Source organism: Sander lucioperca, chromosome 9, assembly GCF_008315115.2.
Source record: "Sander lucioperca isolate FBNREF2018 chromosome 9, SLUC_FBN_1.2, whole genome shotgun sequence".
Taxonomy (NCBI): Eukaryota; Metazoa; Chordata; class Actinopteri; order Perciformes; family Percidae; genus Sander; species Sander lucioperca.
In genome coordinates, this window is record NC_050181.1 from 26,559,415 (window position 1) to 26,579,923 (window position 20,509).

General features: G+C 41.3%; 1 protein-coding gene across 1 annotated transcript in view; it reads right to left on the reverse strand.

Annotated features, from left to right (window-relative positions):
• Positions 1-12,326: 12,326 nt before the first annotated feature.
• Positions 12,327-20,509, reverse strand: part of tmem71 (transmembrane protein 71) — an 18,006-nt gene continuing 9,823 nt past the window's right edge. The window contains exons 6-12 of the mRNA XM_031292485.2: positions 19,283-19,548; positions 17,591-17,782; positions 16,364-16,430; positions 16,077-16,138; positions 15,441-15,490; positions 13,832-14,210; positions 12,327-12,770 (exon numbers count right to left, since the gene is read on the reverse strand). Of these exons, the coding sequence (XP_031148345.1) occupies positions 14,187-14,210; positions 15,441-15,490; positions 16,077-16,138; positions 16,364-16,430; positions 17,591-17,782; positions 19,283-19,548 (661 nt within the window). The 3' untranslated portion in view covers positions 12,327-12,770; positions 13,832-14,186. The remainder of the gene's footprint in view (positions 12,771-13,831; positions 14,211-15,440; positions 15,491-16,076; positions 16,139-16,363; positions 16,431-17,590; positions 17,783-19,282; positions 19,549-20,509) is intronic.

A 20,509-nucleotide genomic window follows, 5' to 3' on the forward strand; every position in this document is an offset into this window, starting at 1 on the left:
ATAATCAAAGAAGGGTATATGTCAACGTTCAGTCGGGTTCAGTTTCGAAACATTTTTGTTTTTGTTTTTAAATGTTAAAAAAATTGAACAAAACACCCAAAATTGTGAATGAAAGTAGAGATCCGATCTTTTGTTGTACTTGCAAAGCGCATTGTATGGAATCCTCCATGTTATTATTGATCAAAACTAGGTAGTTAAAAAGAAAAACATATTTCTGATAGACATTTAGAAAATGGGTCAAATTTGACCCAAAGACAACACAAGGGTTAATGATAAATGATACTCATCTATGTGAAGACACTGATCACGTTAATGATTTCTCACAATAATTATCAACAATGACTTAACAAGGTGGGAAACAGATAATATCAATATTCAATTTTCATTTTTAGAACAGGCCTGAGGGCTACTCATGTGGTCCTTGGGGGCTACCTGGTGCCCGCGGGCACCGTGTTGGTGACCCCTGGTCTAGACCACACTCTGTAATTAACAAAGACATGTCAGGACTGGGGGTCCTGCAGGGTCACACATTGCAAGACTACAACTAGATCTCTTTTGCGAGAAAGAGACCGTGCTGTGGTGTCCGTGTGTGCGTGCGTCCTGGAGAACTGTAGCTGGTATAGCTTATGTTGTCAGTTAATTGTAGCGTTGACCGGCATGACATCACCATATGTCAGACTGACCTGCCGGTCGCCGGTCATGGCCGAGCACGTGAAAACCGGCCTATCGGTGCATCTCTAGTTTAAACCAATCACAATCGTCTTGGGCGGTGCTAAAACAGACGGAGCATCGGTGCCTCTGCTAAATAACCTCGGGAAGGAACTTGTTTTGGTGGAACATGTGTACGTTCAGAAGTAGTTTTAGTCGTGCAACAGAAAACTCAGATTGGACAGATAGTCTAGCTAGCTGTCTGGATTTACCCTGCAGAGATCTGAGGAGCAGTTAACCCTTGTGTTGTCTTTGGGGCAAATTTGACCCATTTTCAAAGTTTTTTCAAAGTCTTTATATCAGAAATTTAAAGGGTTTCATGTAACCTATTGCCAAAAATAACATGGATGCATGGATGTACGTTGTTCAGCATTATTCGCAGATCAAATGAATGATTACTTTCATTTAATTTTGGGTGTTTTATTCAATTTAAAAACATTTTTACATGGTTTTAAAACACTATCCTGACTCAGATTTGACATATACCCTCTGATCTTAACTATTAGTCAAAATAATTCATAATTTCTGCTTTCTTTTTAAACTCAAAAATTAGGTAATATGTCATATAAATTAGGTTTATTGACCATGGATAAAAAAAGTATCTAAAAAAAAAAGAAAAGCGCCATAAAATAAGTTTGTTTAATTTTGACCCGGATGTGGTCGATGTGAAGACAACAAGGGTTAACCATAGTCCTCAGACATCCACCGGAGGTTAGAACGCCAACACAGAGACAGAGGAAGGGGACGGACATCCAGCAGAAATGAGAGAAATCCCAGAGGCATAGGCGTTGATTTATGTTTTCCTCCGTGGGTGCTCACGGGCGCACGCCCTTTAAAAAAAAAAAAAAGTAGTCAAAAAATGTTTGCAATGTTGCATTTCAGAACCTTAGGAAATGGACAGCGGCCGACACGAACACACACGCCTATTGACTCGATAATAAAGCCGTAAAGTAGGCTATCTTTCACCTCAGGACGCCATTTCTCACAAATACAGAGAGGATTGGAGATGAACACGTAACCTCAATCAGCTTCTTGGGAAATTAAGAATAAATTCCACCTGATTAGTAGCCTAGGCACACTATGACACGCTCCACTTAGCGCCCTAACTCCACTTAGTGAGGTTAGGGTAACTAGAGGGGCAGTGAGGGAAGACTGCATCATCCCCCGGAGAAAGACAGCTTTTGGTCAGGAAGTTCAGCAATGGTGCCGGCAACCATTAGAGAGTCTTTGTCATTCTTTTCATTCAAAAAGAATGCAAAAAAATGGCTTGTAGAGAGCCAAACTTGTGGGCACTAATGCTTTCTGTGTGCATCTAAACGTTATATAAGTATTTTACATGAATTGTATTTATTAACCACGTGTTGTATGTAATTTTATACCATCATCATCGTCATTATCTTTAAAAGCTGCCTGTTTTACATCTGGCTGGGGGACTACCGATGAAAATTAGCACTTTTGAGCTAACTCATTGTTTTAATGTTGATTAATGTTCACTGTCCCCTTTCAAATAAAGAAATAAAATTAAAAAAAATAAATAAAAAGCAATGTTTAATTTTAAATGAATGTAGCCTACTGGCAGCATGGCATTGGGTGCTCAGTATTTTCGGCGCCTATGCCCAGAGGTGGAACATCAAGGGTATAGACTACAACAAAGCTAACAAGAGGCTCTTCATACACAGCCACAGAGTCCTGGGAAGAGGGCTGATCAGCCTGATTAAGTGAAAACACCTGTATGGGGGTCCACAATCTGCACATACAACAATGTATCAGAGTTTCAGGCTAAACATTCTACGTGACGAAAACATAAGTGTTATACAGGTGAAAAAGTGCATTAAACTAACTCACATCAGTCCTCTCTTTGTTCTGCCTGGCACGGTTTGGTTTGGAGGGAAAACAGGCCGGAAGGGGCGGGGTTATGTTACCTGGGAAATGGGTGGAGTCAGCATCACAGGCCAGAGGGGGTGGAGTTATATAACCTGAGAAAGGGGCGGAGTCTTCACGTCACAGGCCTGAAGGGGCGGGGTTATATAACCTGGGGAAATGGGCGGAGTGAGCATCACAGGCCTGAAGGGGTGGAGTTATGTCACCTGGGAAAGGGGCGGAGTCTCCACGTCACAGACCTGAAGGGGTGGAGTTATATCACCTGGGAAAGGGGCGGAGTCAGCATCACAGGCCTGAGGGGGTGGAGTTATGTCACCTGGGAAAGGGGCGGAGTCTCCACATCACAGGCCTGAATGGGCGGAGTTATATCACCTGGGAAAGGGGCGGAGTCTCCACATCACAGGCCTGAGGGGGTGGAGTTATATCACCTGGGAAAGGGGCGGAGTCTCCGCATCACAGGCCTGAGGGGGTGGAGTTATATCACCTGGGAAAGGGGGCGGGGTCTCAGTCGTGATTGACAGTCCGTGCAATGAAGCAGGTGAGTTGGAGAGTTGAGCCGCTGCTCTTTTATAAATAAATGGACGGATGTTCTACTTCTAAAACTAAAGAATTAAAACTCACACCCTTTGCCAAATTTGATGCCATATGCATTAACACAGCCCAAATTATTGAAAAATTTGAAATGAAAAGCCAAATATGTCCTTAGTGATGCACAAAGGGTTACATCTGCAACCAGCAGCTATGTTCACACACAGGGGCGTAGCACAAAACTCTGGGCCCTGTAGAAAGGCATTTTCTATGGGCCCCTCCCCACATCCACAGCTATTCATTCATGCATCTTTTTGGGCCCTCCTCACATGAGGGCCCTGGGTACTCAGTCCCCTTCCCCAGTCCGACTGTTCACACAGGAAGGAAGGGAGACGAGTGAAGGACTCGAGGTAGTAATGAGGGGTTATGAGATGCACCTAAAGATTTAAACTCTGGGCACACAGTTGGTAGAGTGCGCGCCCATATAATGAGGTTTATTCCTCAACGCAGAGGCCTAGGGTTTGAATCTGTGTGCATTGTCTTCCTGCATGTCTTCCCCCTCTCTCTCCCCTTTCATATCTAAGCTGATGATTTAAAGCAGAAATGCCCCCAAAAAAGTAATCTTTATTAAAAAAAAAAAGTATAAATGCTGTGGCAAGCAAATATTTGTTGTTAAGATGTGCACAATTCCTCAAAAAAACATCCTGAAACACGTGTACGGTATAGAATGTGCAGAAAGATTTGAACATTACAGCAGATGAATTAGTTAATAATAATAATATTTACATGAATACAGACTTTTGCATACAGAAAAGGCAGAAATTGTTGCAGAACAATTCACCAGAATGCAGGAAATGAAGCGTTTGATGCTCACAGTGTCCTGGGGGAGGACCACCAGACACCCCGGTTATAATTTGTTGCCCCCTAATGTTGAACCCAAAGTTACGCCGTTGCGTTCACATTTTGTGATTATGTCATTGACGTTTTATACGATCATTGTGCCATTTTATAATTAAAGCAATCTGTTGAGTCTCCCAAAGAAAATACATGAACAGTAGTCTGATAATCTGAGCAGGGGCCTTCATTTATAAAACTGTGTGGCGAATTTGCATCAGAAGTGGCGTACGGACAAAACATAGGACGTAAATACGTGCAGAAATATTATGATTTATAAAACCATCACGATCGACTAAATTCGTCTAATCGCCATAAGACTTTGTACATTATAAATCGTGCATGTGTAACAAATTAACCTTTTGCAAATTTGCAACGAAGTCTCTGCTGATTGAAATGGTCTGATATTAAAGTTGATGTAAAAAAGCACCTATAGCGCTACACCGATAATGTGTTTTTGCCACGGGACACCGGAGCGGACCCCTCTTGAAGTTTTGGAGTGCTCCTCTCTGGAACGCTGGGCCCCAAAACAGCACAGAGATCCAACAGGACAGCTCGAGGCAGTCGGATCAATGAGGCCCCAGAACAGTTGATCTGTCCATCAACACTATCACCTTTAGATTTTTAACCCTTGTGTTGTCCTTGGGTCAAATTTGACCCATTTTCAACGTTTTTTTTATATCAGAAATATGGGTTTCTTACAACTAAATTTCCCAAAAAATAACTTGGCTGCATGCGCGTTGTATGGAAGCCATACAATTGTACACTGGGAACATAGTTTTGAAGCTCACATCTGCACTAAGTGCACCTTGCACAATAGGTTTATCTACAGCTTTATCAATACCAGTTAAACAGTTGTACATTTTTATTCCCGAACTTGTATATATATTTTAAATTATTTGTTCTTATATTCTATCCTATTATTATTTCATGTATATTGTATCCTATTATTTCAGGTATATTCTGTATGTGTGCTGTGTGTCTGATATTTTGCTGCTGCAACACTGGAATTTCCCATTTTTTTGGGCTCAATAAAAATCTATCTAATCTATCTATCTATCTATCTATCTATCTATCTATCTATCTGTCTGTCTGTCTGTCTGTCTGTCTGTCTGTCTGTCTGTCTGTCTGTCTATATATCTATCTATCTATCTGTCTGTCTGTCTATATATCTATCTGTCTATATATCTATATCTGTCTATCTATCTATCTGTCTATCTGTATCTATCTGTCTATCTATCTATCTGTCTATCTATCTATATCTATCTGTCTATCTATATATCTATCTGTCTATATATCTATATCTATCTATCTATCTATCTATCTGTCTATCTATATATCTATATATCTATCTGTCTATATATCTATATCTATCTATTTATCTATCTATCTGTCTATCTGTATCTATCTGTCTATCTATCTATCTATCTATCTATCTATCTGTCTGTCTGTCTGTCTGTCTGTCTGTCTGTCTGTCTATATATCTATATATCTATCTGTCTATATATCTATATCTATCTATCTATCTATCTATCTATCTATCTATCTATCTATCTGTCTATCTATATATCTATATATCTATCTGTCTATATATCTATATCTATCTATTTATCTATCTATCTGTCTATCTGTATCTATCTGTCTATCTATCTATCTATCTATCTATCTATCTGTCTGTCTGTCTGTCTATCTATCTATCTGTCTGTCTGTCTATATATCTATATATCTATCTGTCTATATATCTATATCTGTCTATCTATCTATCTGTCTATCTGTATCTATCTGTCTATCTATCTATCTGTCTATCTATCTATATCTATCTGTCTATCTATATATCTATCTGTCTATCTATCTATATCTATCTATTTATCTATCTATCTGTCTATCTGTATCTATCTGTCTATCTATCTATCTATCTATCTATCTATCTATCTATCTATCTATCTGTCTATCTATACTACTTAACCCTTTTGCAAGGCACTACTTCCATGTCTGATCCTAGAATGAACTGAAATAAACAAACATGCACATAACAGAAACACACTGTTTGTGTTTATAACAAGATTTAATGGATGATAAACATTCATTTGTAACTTCACACAAAAACATTTTCACTGACACTCAAAAATATCTGACAATATGCAAAATACTGTAAAAAAGTAATCTCAAAACGCGGTGCATCAACCGGTCCAAAAAGAGCGACTAACTCATCATCCAAACGTTGCAAAATTTAGACAATTTAGTGATTTAAACACAGCGATGAACACTGGAAGAAAGGCATTTTGTCACATTGATTTATTCATCAGACCAATAAACTTCTTTAGCGTCTAAACTTCAGATAAAAATCTAGTTTTGCGCAGCGTTTGGTGTTTAATTTTTTACAGTTTTCAGACTTTTTTAACTTGAGTACATTACAGTGGAATAAAAACAACAGATTTAATAAGTGCCGTCACAAGCAGAGTATCACATTTCCATCTTTGGAAACAAGTGCAGTCGATGGAAAAGAATATATGTGTATATATATGTGTATATATGTACAGTACATCACAAACAAGAGCTTATCTACAAGTTTAATTCCTATTAAATGTGTTTTTGTAACAGACACGTTCAGTCTTGTGCAGGAAATTCTATATTTTACAAATTACGTACATATAAAAGAAGAAAAAGACACTTTAACATCATTTAAAGCTGCATCAGCGTGTTAGTGGCCACCAGGGGGCAGAAGAACTGACATCTTATTTAAACGTCTCATTGGAAGTTGTGTTTGTGTTCACCCGGAGCACGTTCAGTCCCAACACGACGTAGCAAAAACGTTTATTTAAAGGCCCTGACACACCAACCCGACAGCCGACCGTGAGGAGGAAAGGCAGTCGGACCCGAGTTGGTCAAAAAAGTGCCTCTGAACACACCAAAGCGACGCCGACTTGAGCGTACGTTCTGCGCGTGCGCGAGATGTAATACGTCTTTATAACAGCAGACGGCGCTAATCTGTATTGTGGCCCAAAAAATGAAAACCGGCAGCTGATTGGACGAACGCGTCACGTGGGTCTGGCTTCTCCCGGATTTTACAACTGAGCATAATGCCGGCTCATTCAGAATACGATGTCATATTTTACGAAGATAGCTCACTGAAACGCGTCTTCATTTCAGATCGACAAAGGTCAGTTTAAAAGATTTTCGTCAGATTTTGAGAGGCTGTTCATCACGCTAACATAAGTGCACTGATTCGCTAGTCAAGGGTTAGCACTCCACCAATCAGATTGGTCATTGAGTCCGACTGCCCGCCCTCCGACCCAGCAGGCCAAAATGAAGGCCGACGGCTCCTCCGACGGACGACGGCACGGAACACACCGAACAGACTCGAGTCACCGACCTCGCCAGACTGTCCGACGGCCTCTGGCCGATTATCAGGTTGGTGTGTCAGGGCCTTAACCCCCGTGTTGTCTTCTAGTCAAATTTTTACATCACAAACATGGGCTTCCTTTAATCCAGGATTTGGCTTCGAATTCGGACGAATATTGGGCTTTTTGACGGGGTATGGTTTCTGCATCGGTGCATCCCTAAAACTAGTAATAAGTTGGTGTTAGTGGTGCTAATAAATGGTGGTGAAAAGAAGCCTCAAACATCAAAAAATCCACCAAAAAATCTGCCAAAACTGTTGAAAAAAAAGAGAAAAAGTGACTGTTCGAATGCGAAAGCGTTAAACTGAAACGGGGGTGCGTTGAACACCCTGCTGCCTTGTTAATACCACAAGGTTTACGTACACGTCGCTGCTGATTGGCTAACATCTCCGACACAGCCACCAAAACCAGAAAATAAAAATACCTCAAAGCTCGTTTGACGCCGTCCGGAGGAAACATGGCGTTTAACCCGAAAATGAGACTGAACGTGCCTCTTATGAATCCAATATTCGCTTTCCTTTTAGCTCTGCTTTGGTCTCCACCAAATCCTGAGAAAAACATTTTCTTTATTATATTTCTTTAGCCATAAAAACCAAAACTAGAAGCTAAAAAAAAAAGCTTCTCAGAGCTGCAGAGTTCAGCATAATTTGATCCATTGTTCGTATACAAAATATTGATAAGTGCAGCTTTAAATGCTATGTCATGCAGAGTTGTGTTAAAAATATTAGTAATATAGATCGATTTCTATTCATTGATGAAGTTTTATCATTTCCTGAATCGTCACATTTCCACACATTTGGCACTTTTAGTGAATACAAACAGACGATTCAGAAACTTATAAATCACACATAAAAAATAGAGACGTGACTCTTAAAGGGCCGGTCTGTGACTATTAAAGGCTGGTCACACCAGAATTTAAAAGGGGCGAAATGTTGTTAATTTGTCTAATTCTTTGCATCATTTAAATAAACATATGATCCCGCTAGCATGTAAGCAGCTAGCTTGGCAGTTACAGTACCTTTATTAGCCCTACGACACACATTAATCTTGCTGAGTCACTGTCTGGTGTGACTGGATGTTAACCCTTCATGTTACACGTCTGATGCCACGTTTACGTCATACAGGACGGACGGTAGCGATGGAAAAGCTTCCTGTGTTTATTACGACTTGTGTTCACGCTAACAATTTTTGCTAAAAACTACATCCATTAAATTTGGGTTTAATTACTTCAAAAGCAAGACTTTGGTTAGTGTGAGGCATTCAGGCACTTCCGTATTATTTAGCGCCAAGTCGTAAACGTTGAAGCTTTCTGAAAAAAAAATCCCAGTTTCCCCGGTTGTGATTACAACTCGAAACTGGTATTTACGGTAATTCTTGAGACTGTCCGCCCCTGAAAAACGCCCACATAAGTCGTTTGTTCAAGCAGAGATTATGACTCATATTTTACATTTAAAGTGGCAGCGCCCTCTAGTGGTCGTAGTAGTTCTGACCGGAGCAAAGCAGGTGACGAAGTATAAGAGCGCCAAATGTCCTGGTAGCGAATTTACGAATCCTACAATGGCCACGCCAAGACCCGCCCTTCCATCACTACTATTGGCCAGGCGTCCATGCTTACGCAAGGTAACGTAACCTAATTTGTAGAGGTCCTATCCCCTGACCAATCGGCTATCCTAACCTTAACTACAAGCGGCCCATATCGCAGTATAGTTTGGAGGACTGGTTGTTCCTATTAGACATAAACGTGACATGAACAGAATTTTTTTTTTTTACCTAATCCATTCAGACGATCTGGAACATGAAGAGCGAAAGATAAAACTCTAAGTCACTGAAGTTCAGTTCACAAAAAAACACATTTTAAACTTTACATTTCACTCAGAAAGAGCTGATTTGTGAAAAAAACAATACAAAGCACAGCTCATCTCTTCCTGCTTCAGGTTTGCTAAAAGTCTTGGCGTAGTTTGAGGCCCCAAACATTGATTGATTGAATTTGAAAAACGTTATAAAGTCAAAACCTTATAAAGCCATACAGTACTTGTTGTTTTACATTTCTTAGTCGCAGCATCCTGCCACACTTCTTCTGATAAAACATGTATTTGTCTTTTCACAGAGAGATAACAGATCCATACAGACATTATTACGGCATGAAGAATGATTGTGACTTTAAGGATTATCTGCCTGATCCCATAATGTTGCTCCCGCCTCACAGCTCATAGTTAAGTTTCTTCCATTTTCTGGAATTATTGCTCCCTCAGAAAGTACAATCCCTGTTTTCCAAATAAGCGTAAGATGTGAAGAAGTATAAACCTTCACATAGAAGCAGACCTGACTCACACAGGAGATGTAAATATGTGATGGGTTTTCCTGCCTGTGGTGCCAGCTGGATGGAGTTTGTCCCCAACAACGTCAAAAAGTTTTGTCAAAAGCCGTGTTCACACATTCGGGCCCTATTTTAACGATCTAAGCGCACGGCGTGAAGCGCCTGGTGCAGGTGTGTTTAGGGCGTGTCCAAATCCACTTTTGCTAGTTTGACGGTGGAAAAAAAGGGTCTGTGCGCCGGGCGCATGGTTCTAAAGGGTTGTACTTAGTGTCTTCATTAATCAGAGGTGTGTTTTGGGCGTAACATGCAATAAACCAATCAGAGATCATCTCCCATTCCCTTTAAAAGCCAGGCGTGTTTGGACCTTGGAGCATTGCTGTTATGATGGAGGATTTGCACCGTAATATTTTTATATGTAATCTTCTGCATGTGTGTGTGCTGCTGTGCGTCCCTGTGTGTGTAACAAGCATAGTGTGCACGCACTGTGCACGAGTCTAGGAGCATTTTACTAATGCTCTTTTAAAATAACAATGAAATGCTGCGTTATTGACTTTAGACCAGGTTTTTGTTGGTCAACGGCACAATCACTTCCCGCTGCCTCAAGATAGCAATACGCCCAGAATGCACCTGAACACACCTCCCTGTAAGACCAGCACGCCCAGAATGCACCTGAACACACCTCCCTGTAAGACCAGCACGCCCAGAATGCACCTGAACACACCTCCCTGTAAGACCAGCACGCCCATGGGCCACAGATGGGAGCAGGTGCATTTGCTATTTAAATGACGTGGGCGCTGGACGGGAAACTGACAACTGGTCTTAAACTAGCAAAGACACTTGGGTCGGGCTTTGCGCTGCGCCGGGTGCGAGATACAGTGTCATGTGTTCAGACAGACAGTTTTCATGAGCACCGTGTGTGAACAGCCAGATGTACCAGGAAACATATATTTCAAGTGAACTCCACCCGTCTGCTCCACGCTGCAGTATAAATCAAACACTGAGAAGTATCTCCACGTAACGCTGGAGCAGGTCTGCTTCATGTTTCAGCAGCATATTAGGTTTGCATGCTACATTACCCTGGATTATTCTGTGTTTCTGCACTGCTGGCTGATAGAAAGGCACTTTGACCGCTGAAGAGTTTTACTCCAAAATGCTGCAGAGAACAACTGGACCTGAATGAGATGAGTTATTATTTAAAATACAGAAGATTCAGGAGCTTTATTTCCTGTTACTTATACAGCTGCACAAGAGAACGTTACAAAAACTGGATTTATATAATCTTCTGACTTTGTTCATCAAGTTTATTTTAGATTAAAGGCATCTGATTGGTTTGAATTCATCAGAATGAGGTAAGGTTATATAACGTTGGCCCCGCCCATCAACCTGTCAATCAAGTCCCTTTATAGGTAGACCCTATTTTTCTATGTTTTTGTGTGTAAGTGACTGATGGGAACAACAATCTTTGAAATTGGTCCACTATTTAGCGTGAATGCTGTAACCGGCAACCACAGACCAGGCTGCAATGTAACCCTATGGGTTTTGGTCAATTTGGTCCACTAAAAGTTCTGTTTTTGCCGCTGACAGACTCAGATTAATATTCTAAGTTTCTGACAACATTATAGAAAGGATCCCTACAGAGATAGACCTTTAAATCCTCTTTGAGACCTTTCTGTTTAACCACAAACAGCTCTGAAGTCGCTAGCGCTAAACCCACCAGACTCCATTTAAAAAATCAATACTTTTAGTGTGTATAGCGCCAACATATTTTCACACGTAAATCGGTAAACTATGTGTTTATTTCAACCAAAACTAGAGTTGTGATGGTGGGAAAAGTGGAAAGACGCCCCAAAACGGCGTTTCATAGTTATATTTTGTTTCTGTTGACTTTGAATGAAGTGTATTTTACAATGCTAAAATGACTGTTTATTTACATGGAGTCTGGTGGGTTTAGCGAACAACATCGGGTCCAGGTTGATGTAGGTCTAGTTACACTTTAACAAACTAAACGTCTCCTTCTTATGATGCATTTACTGACATCATAAATTATAGTTTTGTACCGACAAAACCCTCTGTCACTACCTGATGTGAGTCGAGTGCAGATGTGAGTTGCGCATGCGTCACTTTGCGACTTCACGTAGATCTGTTTTGCTGTTAGCCACAGAATAATGAGATAGGTACATTACATAGCAGTAATTTATTATTTAGCGTAAGGCATCACATTTTCACGGCATGATCCCTGATGTCAGTTCTAGATTAGAGGCTGAAGTAGCCTCCAAGAACCTGCTAATGATATGTCAATACGATAAAAATGGACCTACATCACGAAGTTCGTTCACTGCTGGCTACAAGTTAGCAACCAAACACAACAAAGGCTGTCACTGGAATGGCGTTTTGAGCTAACGTTAGCAACCAAACAATCATAGATGGCCAAAACGTTTGCCGGATCCGGATCCCTTGGCGTTATGCCGTAAACCGTTTAAATCTGAGCATGCGCAACTCACATCTGCAGTTGACTCACATCGGGTAATGACACCCTTTCTTGTCAGAACTCTAGCCCGGAAACCAGAGTTCAGATTTTCACAATAAAATCTGAGCCGGTGCAGCTTGATTTTCTTTGTTTAATTTTGGAATAAAAGTCTTCATTCAGTTTCCTCAGGAAAATAAGACGGCGCTTATCTTCCCGTGGTTACAACTTCCAGGTAGATCAACTAGAACTTCAGGTGTTGTGCGTTTGTTTTTTATGTCGTTTTTGCAGCTCTTATTTTGAAAAGAAGTGAGGCTTCCGCTGGGTTTGTTTCCAGACGAGTTCAGTCTGACGTTTGGTTACTTCGGACAGCCCCAAAATAGCCAAGTTCAGCTTTTTAACAATAGAAAGATTCACGTATATATTTCAAAAATACACAAGTTACATTTGGTTGTTTTATATTTGATATGGATACTTTTCTAGCTAAACTACAGTAACTTAAGTCATCATGTTAATGAGCTCCTTCAGCTTTCTAACAACAAACACGCCGTCTGATTCTGCTTTTAAACTTTTTATACTCCGGGAAAATCCAAAAGCATGAAGTTGGTGAAACGTTTCATGGTTCAAACATTATTAAAACATTCACCAACATCCGAAACAAAGTCTCAACTTCATGTTCAACCTTTAAAGGTCCAATGTGGGGGAATTTCTCCCATCTAGCGTTGAGATCATATATCGCAATCAACTCTCTCGCACCACGCAGTTCAAAGTACGTATTACAGCTACGGTAGCCTTCACTCTTCAAATTTGTATTTTAAATACGTGTGGTCCTCCATGTTTCCTTCTTCAAACTTGCCGGAGGCCGGGAAGCTACGATACCCGTTAGCAGCATTAGCAGCAGCTGTGAGCTTATCATGTGACAGAGAAAACGTGAAAGGTGGAGCAGTATGGTCAGTGTAACGTTTATCAGTTCAATCTTCTAAGCACAAACGGACATTTGGAAAAACAGAAAAATGGGTTCAAATATCCAATTTTTCATTTTTTTCCACCTTGACAAATTAAAAAATTGGATCTTTAACCTGTTTTTCCAATTTTCTGTTTTTATTCGGAGGATCAGAAATTGAGAAAATTACAAAATTGCGTCTGAGCTCCAAGCTAGCTAGGCAGAACGAGGGAGAGAATACCATTAGGCCTACAGTATTCAATAATTGGAGAAAAATATGTAGAAAATAATTCATTTTCTACATTTCTGATCCTCTGAATAAAAACAGAAAATTGGAAAAACAGTTTAAAGATCCAATTTTTTAATTTGTCAAGACGGAAAAAAAAATTTTAAAATTGGATATTGGAACTCATTTTTCTGTTTTTCCAAATGTCCGTTTGTGCTTAGAAGATTGAACTGATAAGCGTTACACTGACCCGGTATATCCTGTATGTCCCTTACCGGCTAACGTATTTCAAGATGGAGCATGAATATGGAGCGTCTACCCCAGTTCATGTGAACGCAAATGTAAAATTTCAAGCCAATAGGAAGACTTGGAATTGATGGTGGTGGTAAATATTCATGAAGAAGGACAAGTTTGTGAACGGGCAACACAGACTTAGATAATGAACAACTAAACACGTTACACACTGGACCTTTAAAAATGTTGATCTTCCCGTTGTTTTTACTTTGGATTTAAAGCTACAATGTTGAAAATGTGTCGGCTTTAATTCAATTTTAAAACAGTTTTATAAACTTCTGCCCGTCCTGTCGACGCATCTCAGCGCAAAAACACATATTTAGAGATAGATTTACATTCAGAAAGTTTCCATTTGCAGTCAAAGCGTCCGACAGGTGTTGCTGAAAAGCGTTTTCCGGAGCTCAGTGTGACTTTAAGTGCAACTTACGTATGCAGACACAGTTAATGAGATATTTCTACCGAGTCCGGTCAGAGCTTTTCTGTCACTCTTCCAGTTTCACATCGCAGACTTTTGGAGACTGTCGCTTCTCTCACTCGTTTCTCGATGTGATATCCTGAAAAACAGAATCACTTGGTCTGTTAGGCTATCTTCACACTTGGCGTCTTTTTTTTTTTAAAGCTGCCAGCGTCTGTTTTACGTTATGATCCTAGTGTGTGTTTTCAAAAAATTCCTGAGAGCTTTTTTAAATGCCACAGCCGACTGTTTTTCTGCAGCTCAGAGTGTCTTTTTGAAGTTGAAAAAAGTTCAACTTTTCTGAAAAAAACCCCCCGCTTTTTTGACAGCCGACCAATGACAAGCGGAGTAGCCAGACCTGTCGTTTCCATAACAACATGAAAAAATGGAGTCGGAGCACAGCGAGTTAGATGATATGACCAGGAACTCGCTTTGTTTTATCTAACGTTAGCACCTCTCTCTCTGTCTCTCTCTCTCTCTCTCTCTCTCTGTCTCTCTCTCTCTCTCTCTGTCTCTCTCTCGCTTGCTCTCTCTCTCTCTCTCTCTCTGTCTCTCTCTCTCTCTCTCTCTCGCTCGCTCTCTCTCTCTCTCTCTGTCTCTCTCTCTCTGTCTCTCTCTCTCTCTCGCTCGCTCTCTCTCTCTCTCTGTCTCGCTCTCTCTCTCTCTCTCTCTGTCTCTCTCTCTCTCTCTCTCGCTCGCTCTCTCTCTCTCTCTGTCTCGCTCTCTCTGTCTCTCTCTCTCTCTCTGTCTCGCTCTCTCTGTCTCTCTCTCTCTCTCTCTCTGTCCCTCTCTCTCTCTCTCTCTCTCTCTCTGTCTCGCTCTCTCTGTCTCTCTCTCTCTCTTTCTGTCTCTCTCTCTCTCTGTCTCGCTCTCTCTGTCTCTCTCTCTGTCTCTCTCTCTGTCTCTCTCTCTCTCTCTCGCTCTCTCTCTCTGTCTCGCTCTCTCTCTGTCTCTCTCTCTCTGTGTCTCTCTCTCTCTCTCTCTGTCTCTCTGTCTCTCTCTCTCGCTCTGTCTCTCTCTCTCTCTCGCTCTCTCTGTCTGTCTCTCTCGCTCTCTCTCTCTCTCTCTCTCTGTCTCTCTATCTGTCTCTCTCTCTCTCTCTCTGTTCTTTCTCTAGCTCGCTCCACCACTTTGTTTTATCTAACGTTAGCAGCGCTCCACATAGCGCTCTAGGATACTGTAGCAGTAGCTGTTGTTATAGCAACAAAAGACGCTCTCGGCTTAAATTTGTCTTGTCAAAAAAGACGCCGAGTGTGAACACAGCCTTAGAGTTGTTTCTTCGCTGCCAGTCGACAAAATGAAGAGAAACTTGTTTGATTTTTGGACTCACCTCCGTCTTCGCCTGCCTCCACTCGCCCATCGGGCCCGACTTGGTCAGAACTGAAAGAGACGAGAAACAAGTTTTTATTAGCCATGTCACCAAGAGGGTCCGGTACAGCGTGACAGTACAGCGGCAGTCGCGTGTAGCAGCTGTGGGTGAGGGCGAGGCTGGCTGCTGAAAATCAGACGCTTTGGCGCTCATAATTTTCCTTTGGCGCTGGCTAAAATCTCTTTTCAGGGGCGCCAAAACTTTGTCAAAGCAGGAAAAACCCTGCAACAGATCCAGGCTCTTCTCTGCCATTGTAAGTCTTAGGTGCAGCACCTGAGGCGTTTTTGGCAGCACCTAAGCTGAATGAATGTGACAAGCGCCAAAAACGTTGCATCAAATGCACTAAAAGACTTTTCTTAGATCTATTGTTTGTAATGTCATTTATGTATTAAGTGCTCTAGCTTTTCCAATAATAATGGTCCAAGTTTATGTCAATTTACACATTTCTTTTATTTATAAATATCACATTTTCTTGGGGAAAGACCCCTGAACCACTCCGCCAAATCTGTGCACCTAAGTCTCCACAAGCCGAGGGGAAACACTGAGGTCCATCGTGTTTGACTGACAGACACGTAAAACAGTTTATGAGATACTTACGCATACATGTTGAGATCGTCATGAACACGGTGGATGTGACGCTCGCGCTCCACAAGAGACACCTGCAGGAAGAAAGAGTCAGAAACATTTCAGGGTCAACTCCGAACACGTGGAGAAAACAACAAGACTGAGGATTCAGGTCAGACTTTAATTCTCAACGCTGAAGCTCCTTAAAGCTGCATTCTGTCTAATGTCCAGCAGGGGGAGACTCCTTAAAGCTGCATAAGTACTTACACAGATTATCTTATTAATAAATGATGTTTGGAAATAGAAAATGAGAGTTTTACCCTGAGTATAGAGCGGTGAAGATGAAGATGGCGAAGATGAAAAGGAGAAGGGTCTTCATCGTTAACCCTGGAACGCAAACACAGAAACACGTCAGAGGAAACAGCTCAAGACATTATAACGATTTAATCAAATCAAACATTACTTTTCCTTGTGAAAGTTAAACCTTTGGGCAACAAGCAAACTAACATCCGAAACTACGGAGCCTCGAAGGGGACATGACTTCTTTTTTTTATGGTGCGCACGAGATACTTTCTGTTGTCTCTCTACATACTCCTCTCTACTGTTGTCTCTCTACATACTACTCTCTACTGCTGTCTCTCTACATACTACTCTCTACTGCTGTCTCTCTACATACTACTCTCTACTGCTGTCTCTCTACATACTACTCTCTACTGCTGTCTCTCTACATACTACTCTCTACTGCTGTCTCTCTACATACTACTCTCTACTGTTGTCTCTCTACATACTACTCTCTACTGCTGTCTCTCTACATACTACTCTCTACTGCTGTCTCTCTACATACTACTCTACTGCTGTCTCTCTACTGTTGTCTCTCTACATACTACTCTCTACTGCTGTCTCTCTACATACTACTCTCTACTGCTGTCTCTCTACATACTACTCTCTACTGCTGTCTCTCTACATACTACTCTCTACTGTTGCCTCTCTACATACTACTCTCTACTGTTGTCTCTCTACATACTACTCTCTACTGCTGTCTCTCTACATACTACTCTCTACTGTTGTCTCTCTACATACTACTCTCTACTGCTGTCTCTCTATGTACTACTCTCTACTGTTGTCTCTCTACATACTACTCTCTACTGTTGTCTCTCTACCTACTACTCTCTACTGTTGTCTCTCTACATACTACTCTCTACCGTTGTCTCTCTACGTACTACTCTCTACTGCTGTCTCTCTACATACTACTCTCTACTGTTGTCTCTCTACATACTACTCTCTACTGTAGTCTCTCTACATACTACTCTCTACTGTAGTCTCTCTACATACTACTCTCTACTGTTATCTCTCTACATACTACTCTCTACTGTAGTCTCTCTACATACTACTCTCTACTGCTGTCTCTCTACATACTACTCTCTACTGTAGTCTCTCTACATACTACTCTCTTCTGCTGTCTCTCTACATACTACTCTCTTCTGCTGTCTCTCTACATACTACTCTCTACCGTTGTCTCTCTACATACTACTCTCTACCGTTGTCACCTGCGGGCTCAGGCGAGGTCTGGCAGCAGCTGTTGGTGTAGAAGGGTGAGGGAGGCGGGACTTCAGAGAGGCCGCCCAGTGATTGGGTGAACCGCACCGTCGATTGACAGATCTCAGAACAAATCTCCTCCTGGATGAGCAGTGTCGGGGGCGGGGCCACTTTGTCGGGAGGGGGCGGGATCTCAGTGTGGTCTGAAAAAAAGAAACATACATTTATATTTATGTATATTCAGTAACACGGAGCGTCGGCTGTGTTACTCTTCCTGAAAACTTTATATTTTCACGCATCGCTATGTTCACGTGTGTACATCCTCTTACATAAACAACATTATAGGTCGTTTTAAAACTCACAGCGGTTTAATCATGTGACCTTTCTATTTAACGTAACTGTTGTAATGCTTAAGATGTTAGTGATCTTTCATGCCACTAGGTGGAGCTCTTGTGGAGCACTAGTTTCAGTACTCCCTCACTACGGTGTGTTAAGCAATGTGTACTTGCTAGAAGAGAATGCTAGTTCCGGGCTCTTGTTGACTGTTGTTTTTTGCCTGTCAACATTCGATATTAAAAGCTGCCACCCGGTACAACCTCCATTATGGTCCTTATTATTGACCAAGCTACTACAGTAACGGCCGACGTTTTAAACATGTAGTTGACGTGAAACAGAACTAGATGTGTTTTAGGCAACATAAATAGTAAGGATTAGTAAAACATCAGGGATTAAAATGGGTTGTGTAAAACGTTTCTTGTGAGTGTACCTATGGGACAGCATTCTTTATCTACTGGACAATTGACTTTATGGTATAAACTTCTGCTTTTAGCGAAGCAATGTATTCTGTTCCAGTGGATTTAGGAGAAGCCTCTCACAATTACACAATGGTACAGCGAAACATTTAAGGTTTTTCCTACGGAGGTCTACTGTGCGACAGAAAGTTGCGTGGTTATGACACAATCGTTAGCCTATTTTTACAAAAACGGCTGCTACGGAGCCATAACGTGTTGTGTTTCTTTAGAAATAAACAATGGACAAATAGAGTCTTTAAACGCTTCAGATGTAAAGTTATTCTCTGCCAAAATGAATGGCAGTCAATGGGATGCTAACGGCGGGTGATGGTTTGTTAGCATCAGAATCTCCCCATAGGAGGTACGCTTTGCGGACGCTCGCTTACCCCCTTGGCCTCAAGCTGCCTCCTTCTGAGGACATTTGGCGCTCTTATACTTCCTCACCTCATTTCCCGCTACGGCCACTAGAGGGCGCCGCCACTTGAAACCTAATTGTTGGTGCATGTAGCCTGGAAATCCACTGAGTAATGAAAATGGCCCAACTCGAGGGGCGGCACCAAGCATGCATTTGAGAAACTCACTGCACGCAATTGGATAAGACTACAACCAATCACAACAATACACAGGGTGACGTATCCAGAGCCCCATACACTTAGCTAGCTGTGTGTGTCTATGTTATGTGTTTGTGTGTGTGTATGTGTGTGTGTGTGTGTGTGTGTGTGTGTGTGAGACTATGTGTGTGTGTGTGTGTGTGTGTGTGTGTGTGTGTGTGTGTGTGTGTGTGTGAGACTATGTGTGTGTGTGTGTGTGTGTGTGTGTGTGTGTGTGTGTGAAAATGAGGACAGAATGAATTGTGGTGTGATTTGTGTTGCTGGCCCTTTAAATATGACTTCATCTCCCTCCGTTATGCACCATAAGTGAAGCTGTGGCTGAGGTCCGGCTCGGTGCTGTTGAACCAGGATGACTCGTCCAGCGGGGCGGGGCTTTCCTGGCCCGTCCCGGTCCACTCCTGGTCCCGGTCCTGATCGTGGTCCTGGTCCTGATCCCGGTTCTGTCCCGTCCTGAACACGCCTCCGAAGACTTTCTGGTCCAGCCAGGACTGGCAGCTCTCCGTCACGTCGCTCAGCAGGCGAGCCAGGGCGCCGCGAGGCCGCTGCCGCCGCCGCCGTCGGAAAACCCTGAGAGAAGATGAACAAACAGGAAATGACCCAGACGTTCATCCAGAGATGAGATATCTGAATGAGATAATAATCTTTATTTCTGGAGCACTTCTCTTAACAACGTTACAAAGTGCCTTCCAGCTGTCGAGGTCAGGCAGCAGAACTTAGCTTTTAACCCTTGTCTTGTCTTCCCGTCGACCACGTAACTTTTGTTTTTTTCTGGGTCAAAATTTTAAATGAAAACTTTTTTTTCAACATTTTGTTGTTCTTTTTCGACATTTCACTTTACCCAATGTTTTTGTATTTTTTTGGGATGTTTTTGTCGATTTTTTCAGGTTTTTTGTCACTATTTCGGACGTTTTTTGTTGGTTTTTTTCCAGCAATTCTTTTGATGTTTTAGTCAAATTTTTCTGTTTTTTTTGTCACTATTTATGACCTTTTTTGTGGTTTTTTTTCAGCGATTTTTTGGATATTTTTGTCGATTTTTTCAGGTTTTTTGTCACTATTTCTGACGTTTTTTTGTCGATTTTTCCAGCGATTCTTTTGGATGTTTTTGTCGATATTTTTCTCGCGTTTTAGAAGCTTTTTACAACATTTATGTCACTTTTTTTTCAACGATCTTTAGTCATTTTTTTTTCAAATACGATAAAATTCAATAAAAGTAGTGAACTGATCATTTATTTTACTTGTGAAGAGCGTTGTATGGAACCATTCACGTTATTTCTTTGACAATTTGGTTTGAAAGAAATTTCACAAATGGAAACTTAAAAAAAAAAATGGGTCAAATTTGACAACAGGAAAATTAGTTGAAGTTAAAATACTGACAAGGTGAATGTAAACATCAGGACAGTCAGCTCAAAGTGCAATGTGGATTCTAAAAAGTACTCTATAAATAAAGATTTTTATTACTATTATTATTATTATTATTATTATATACAGCCCACGTTTGGGTCCGTTTGATATGAGAAGATTAAATCAA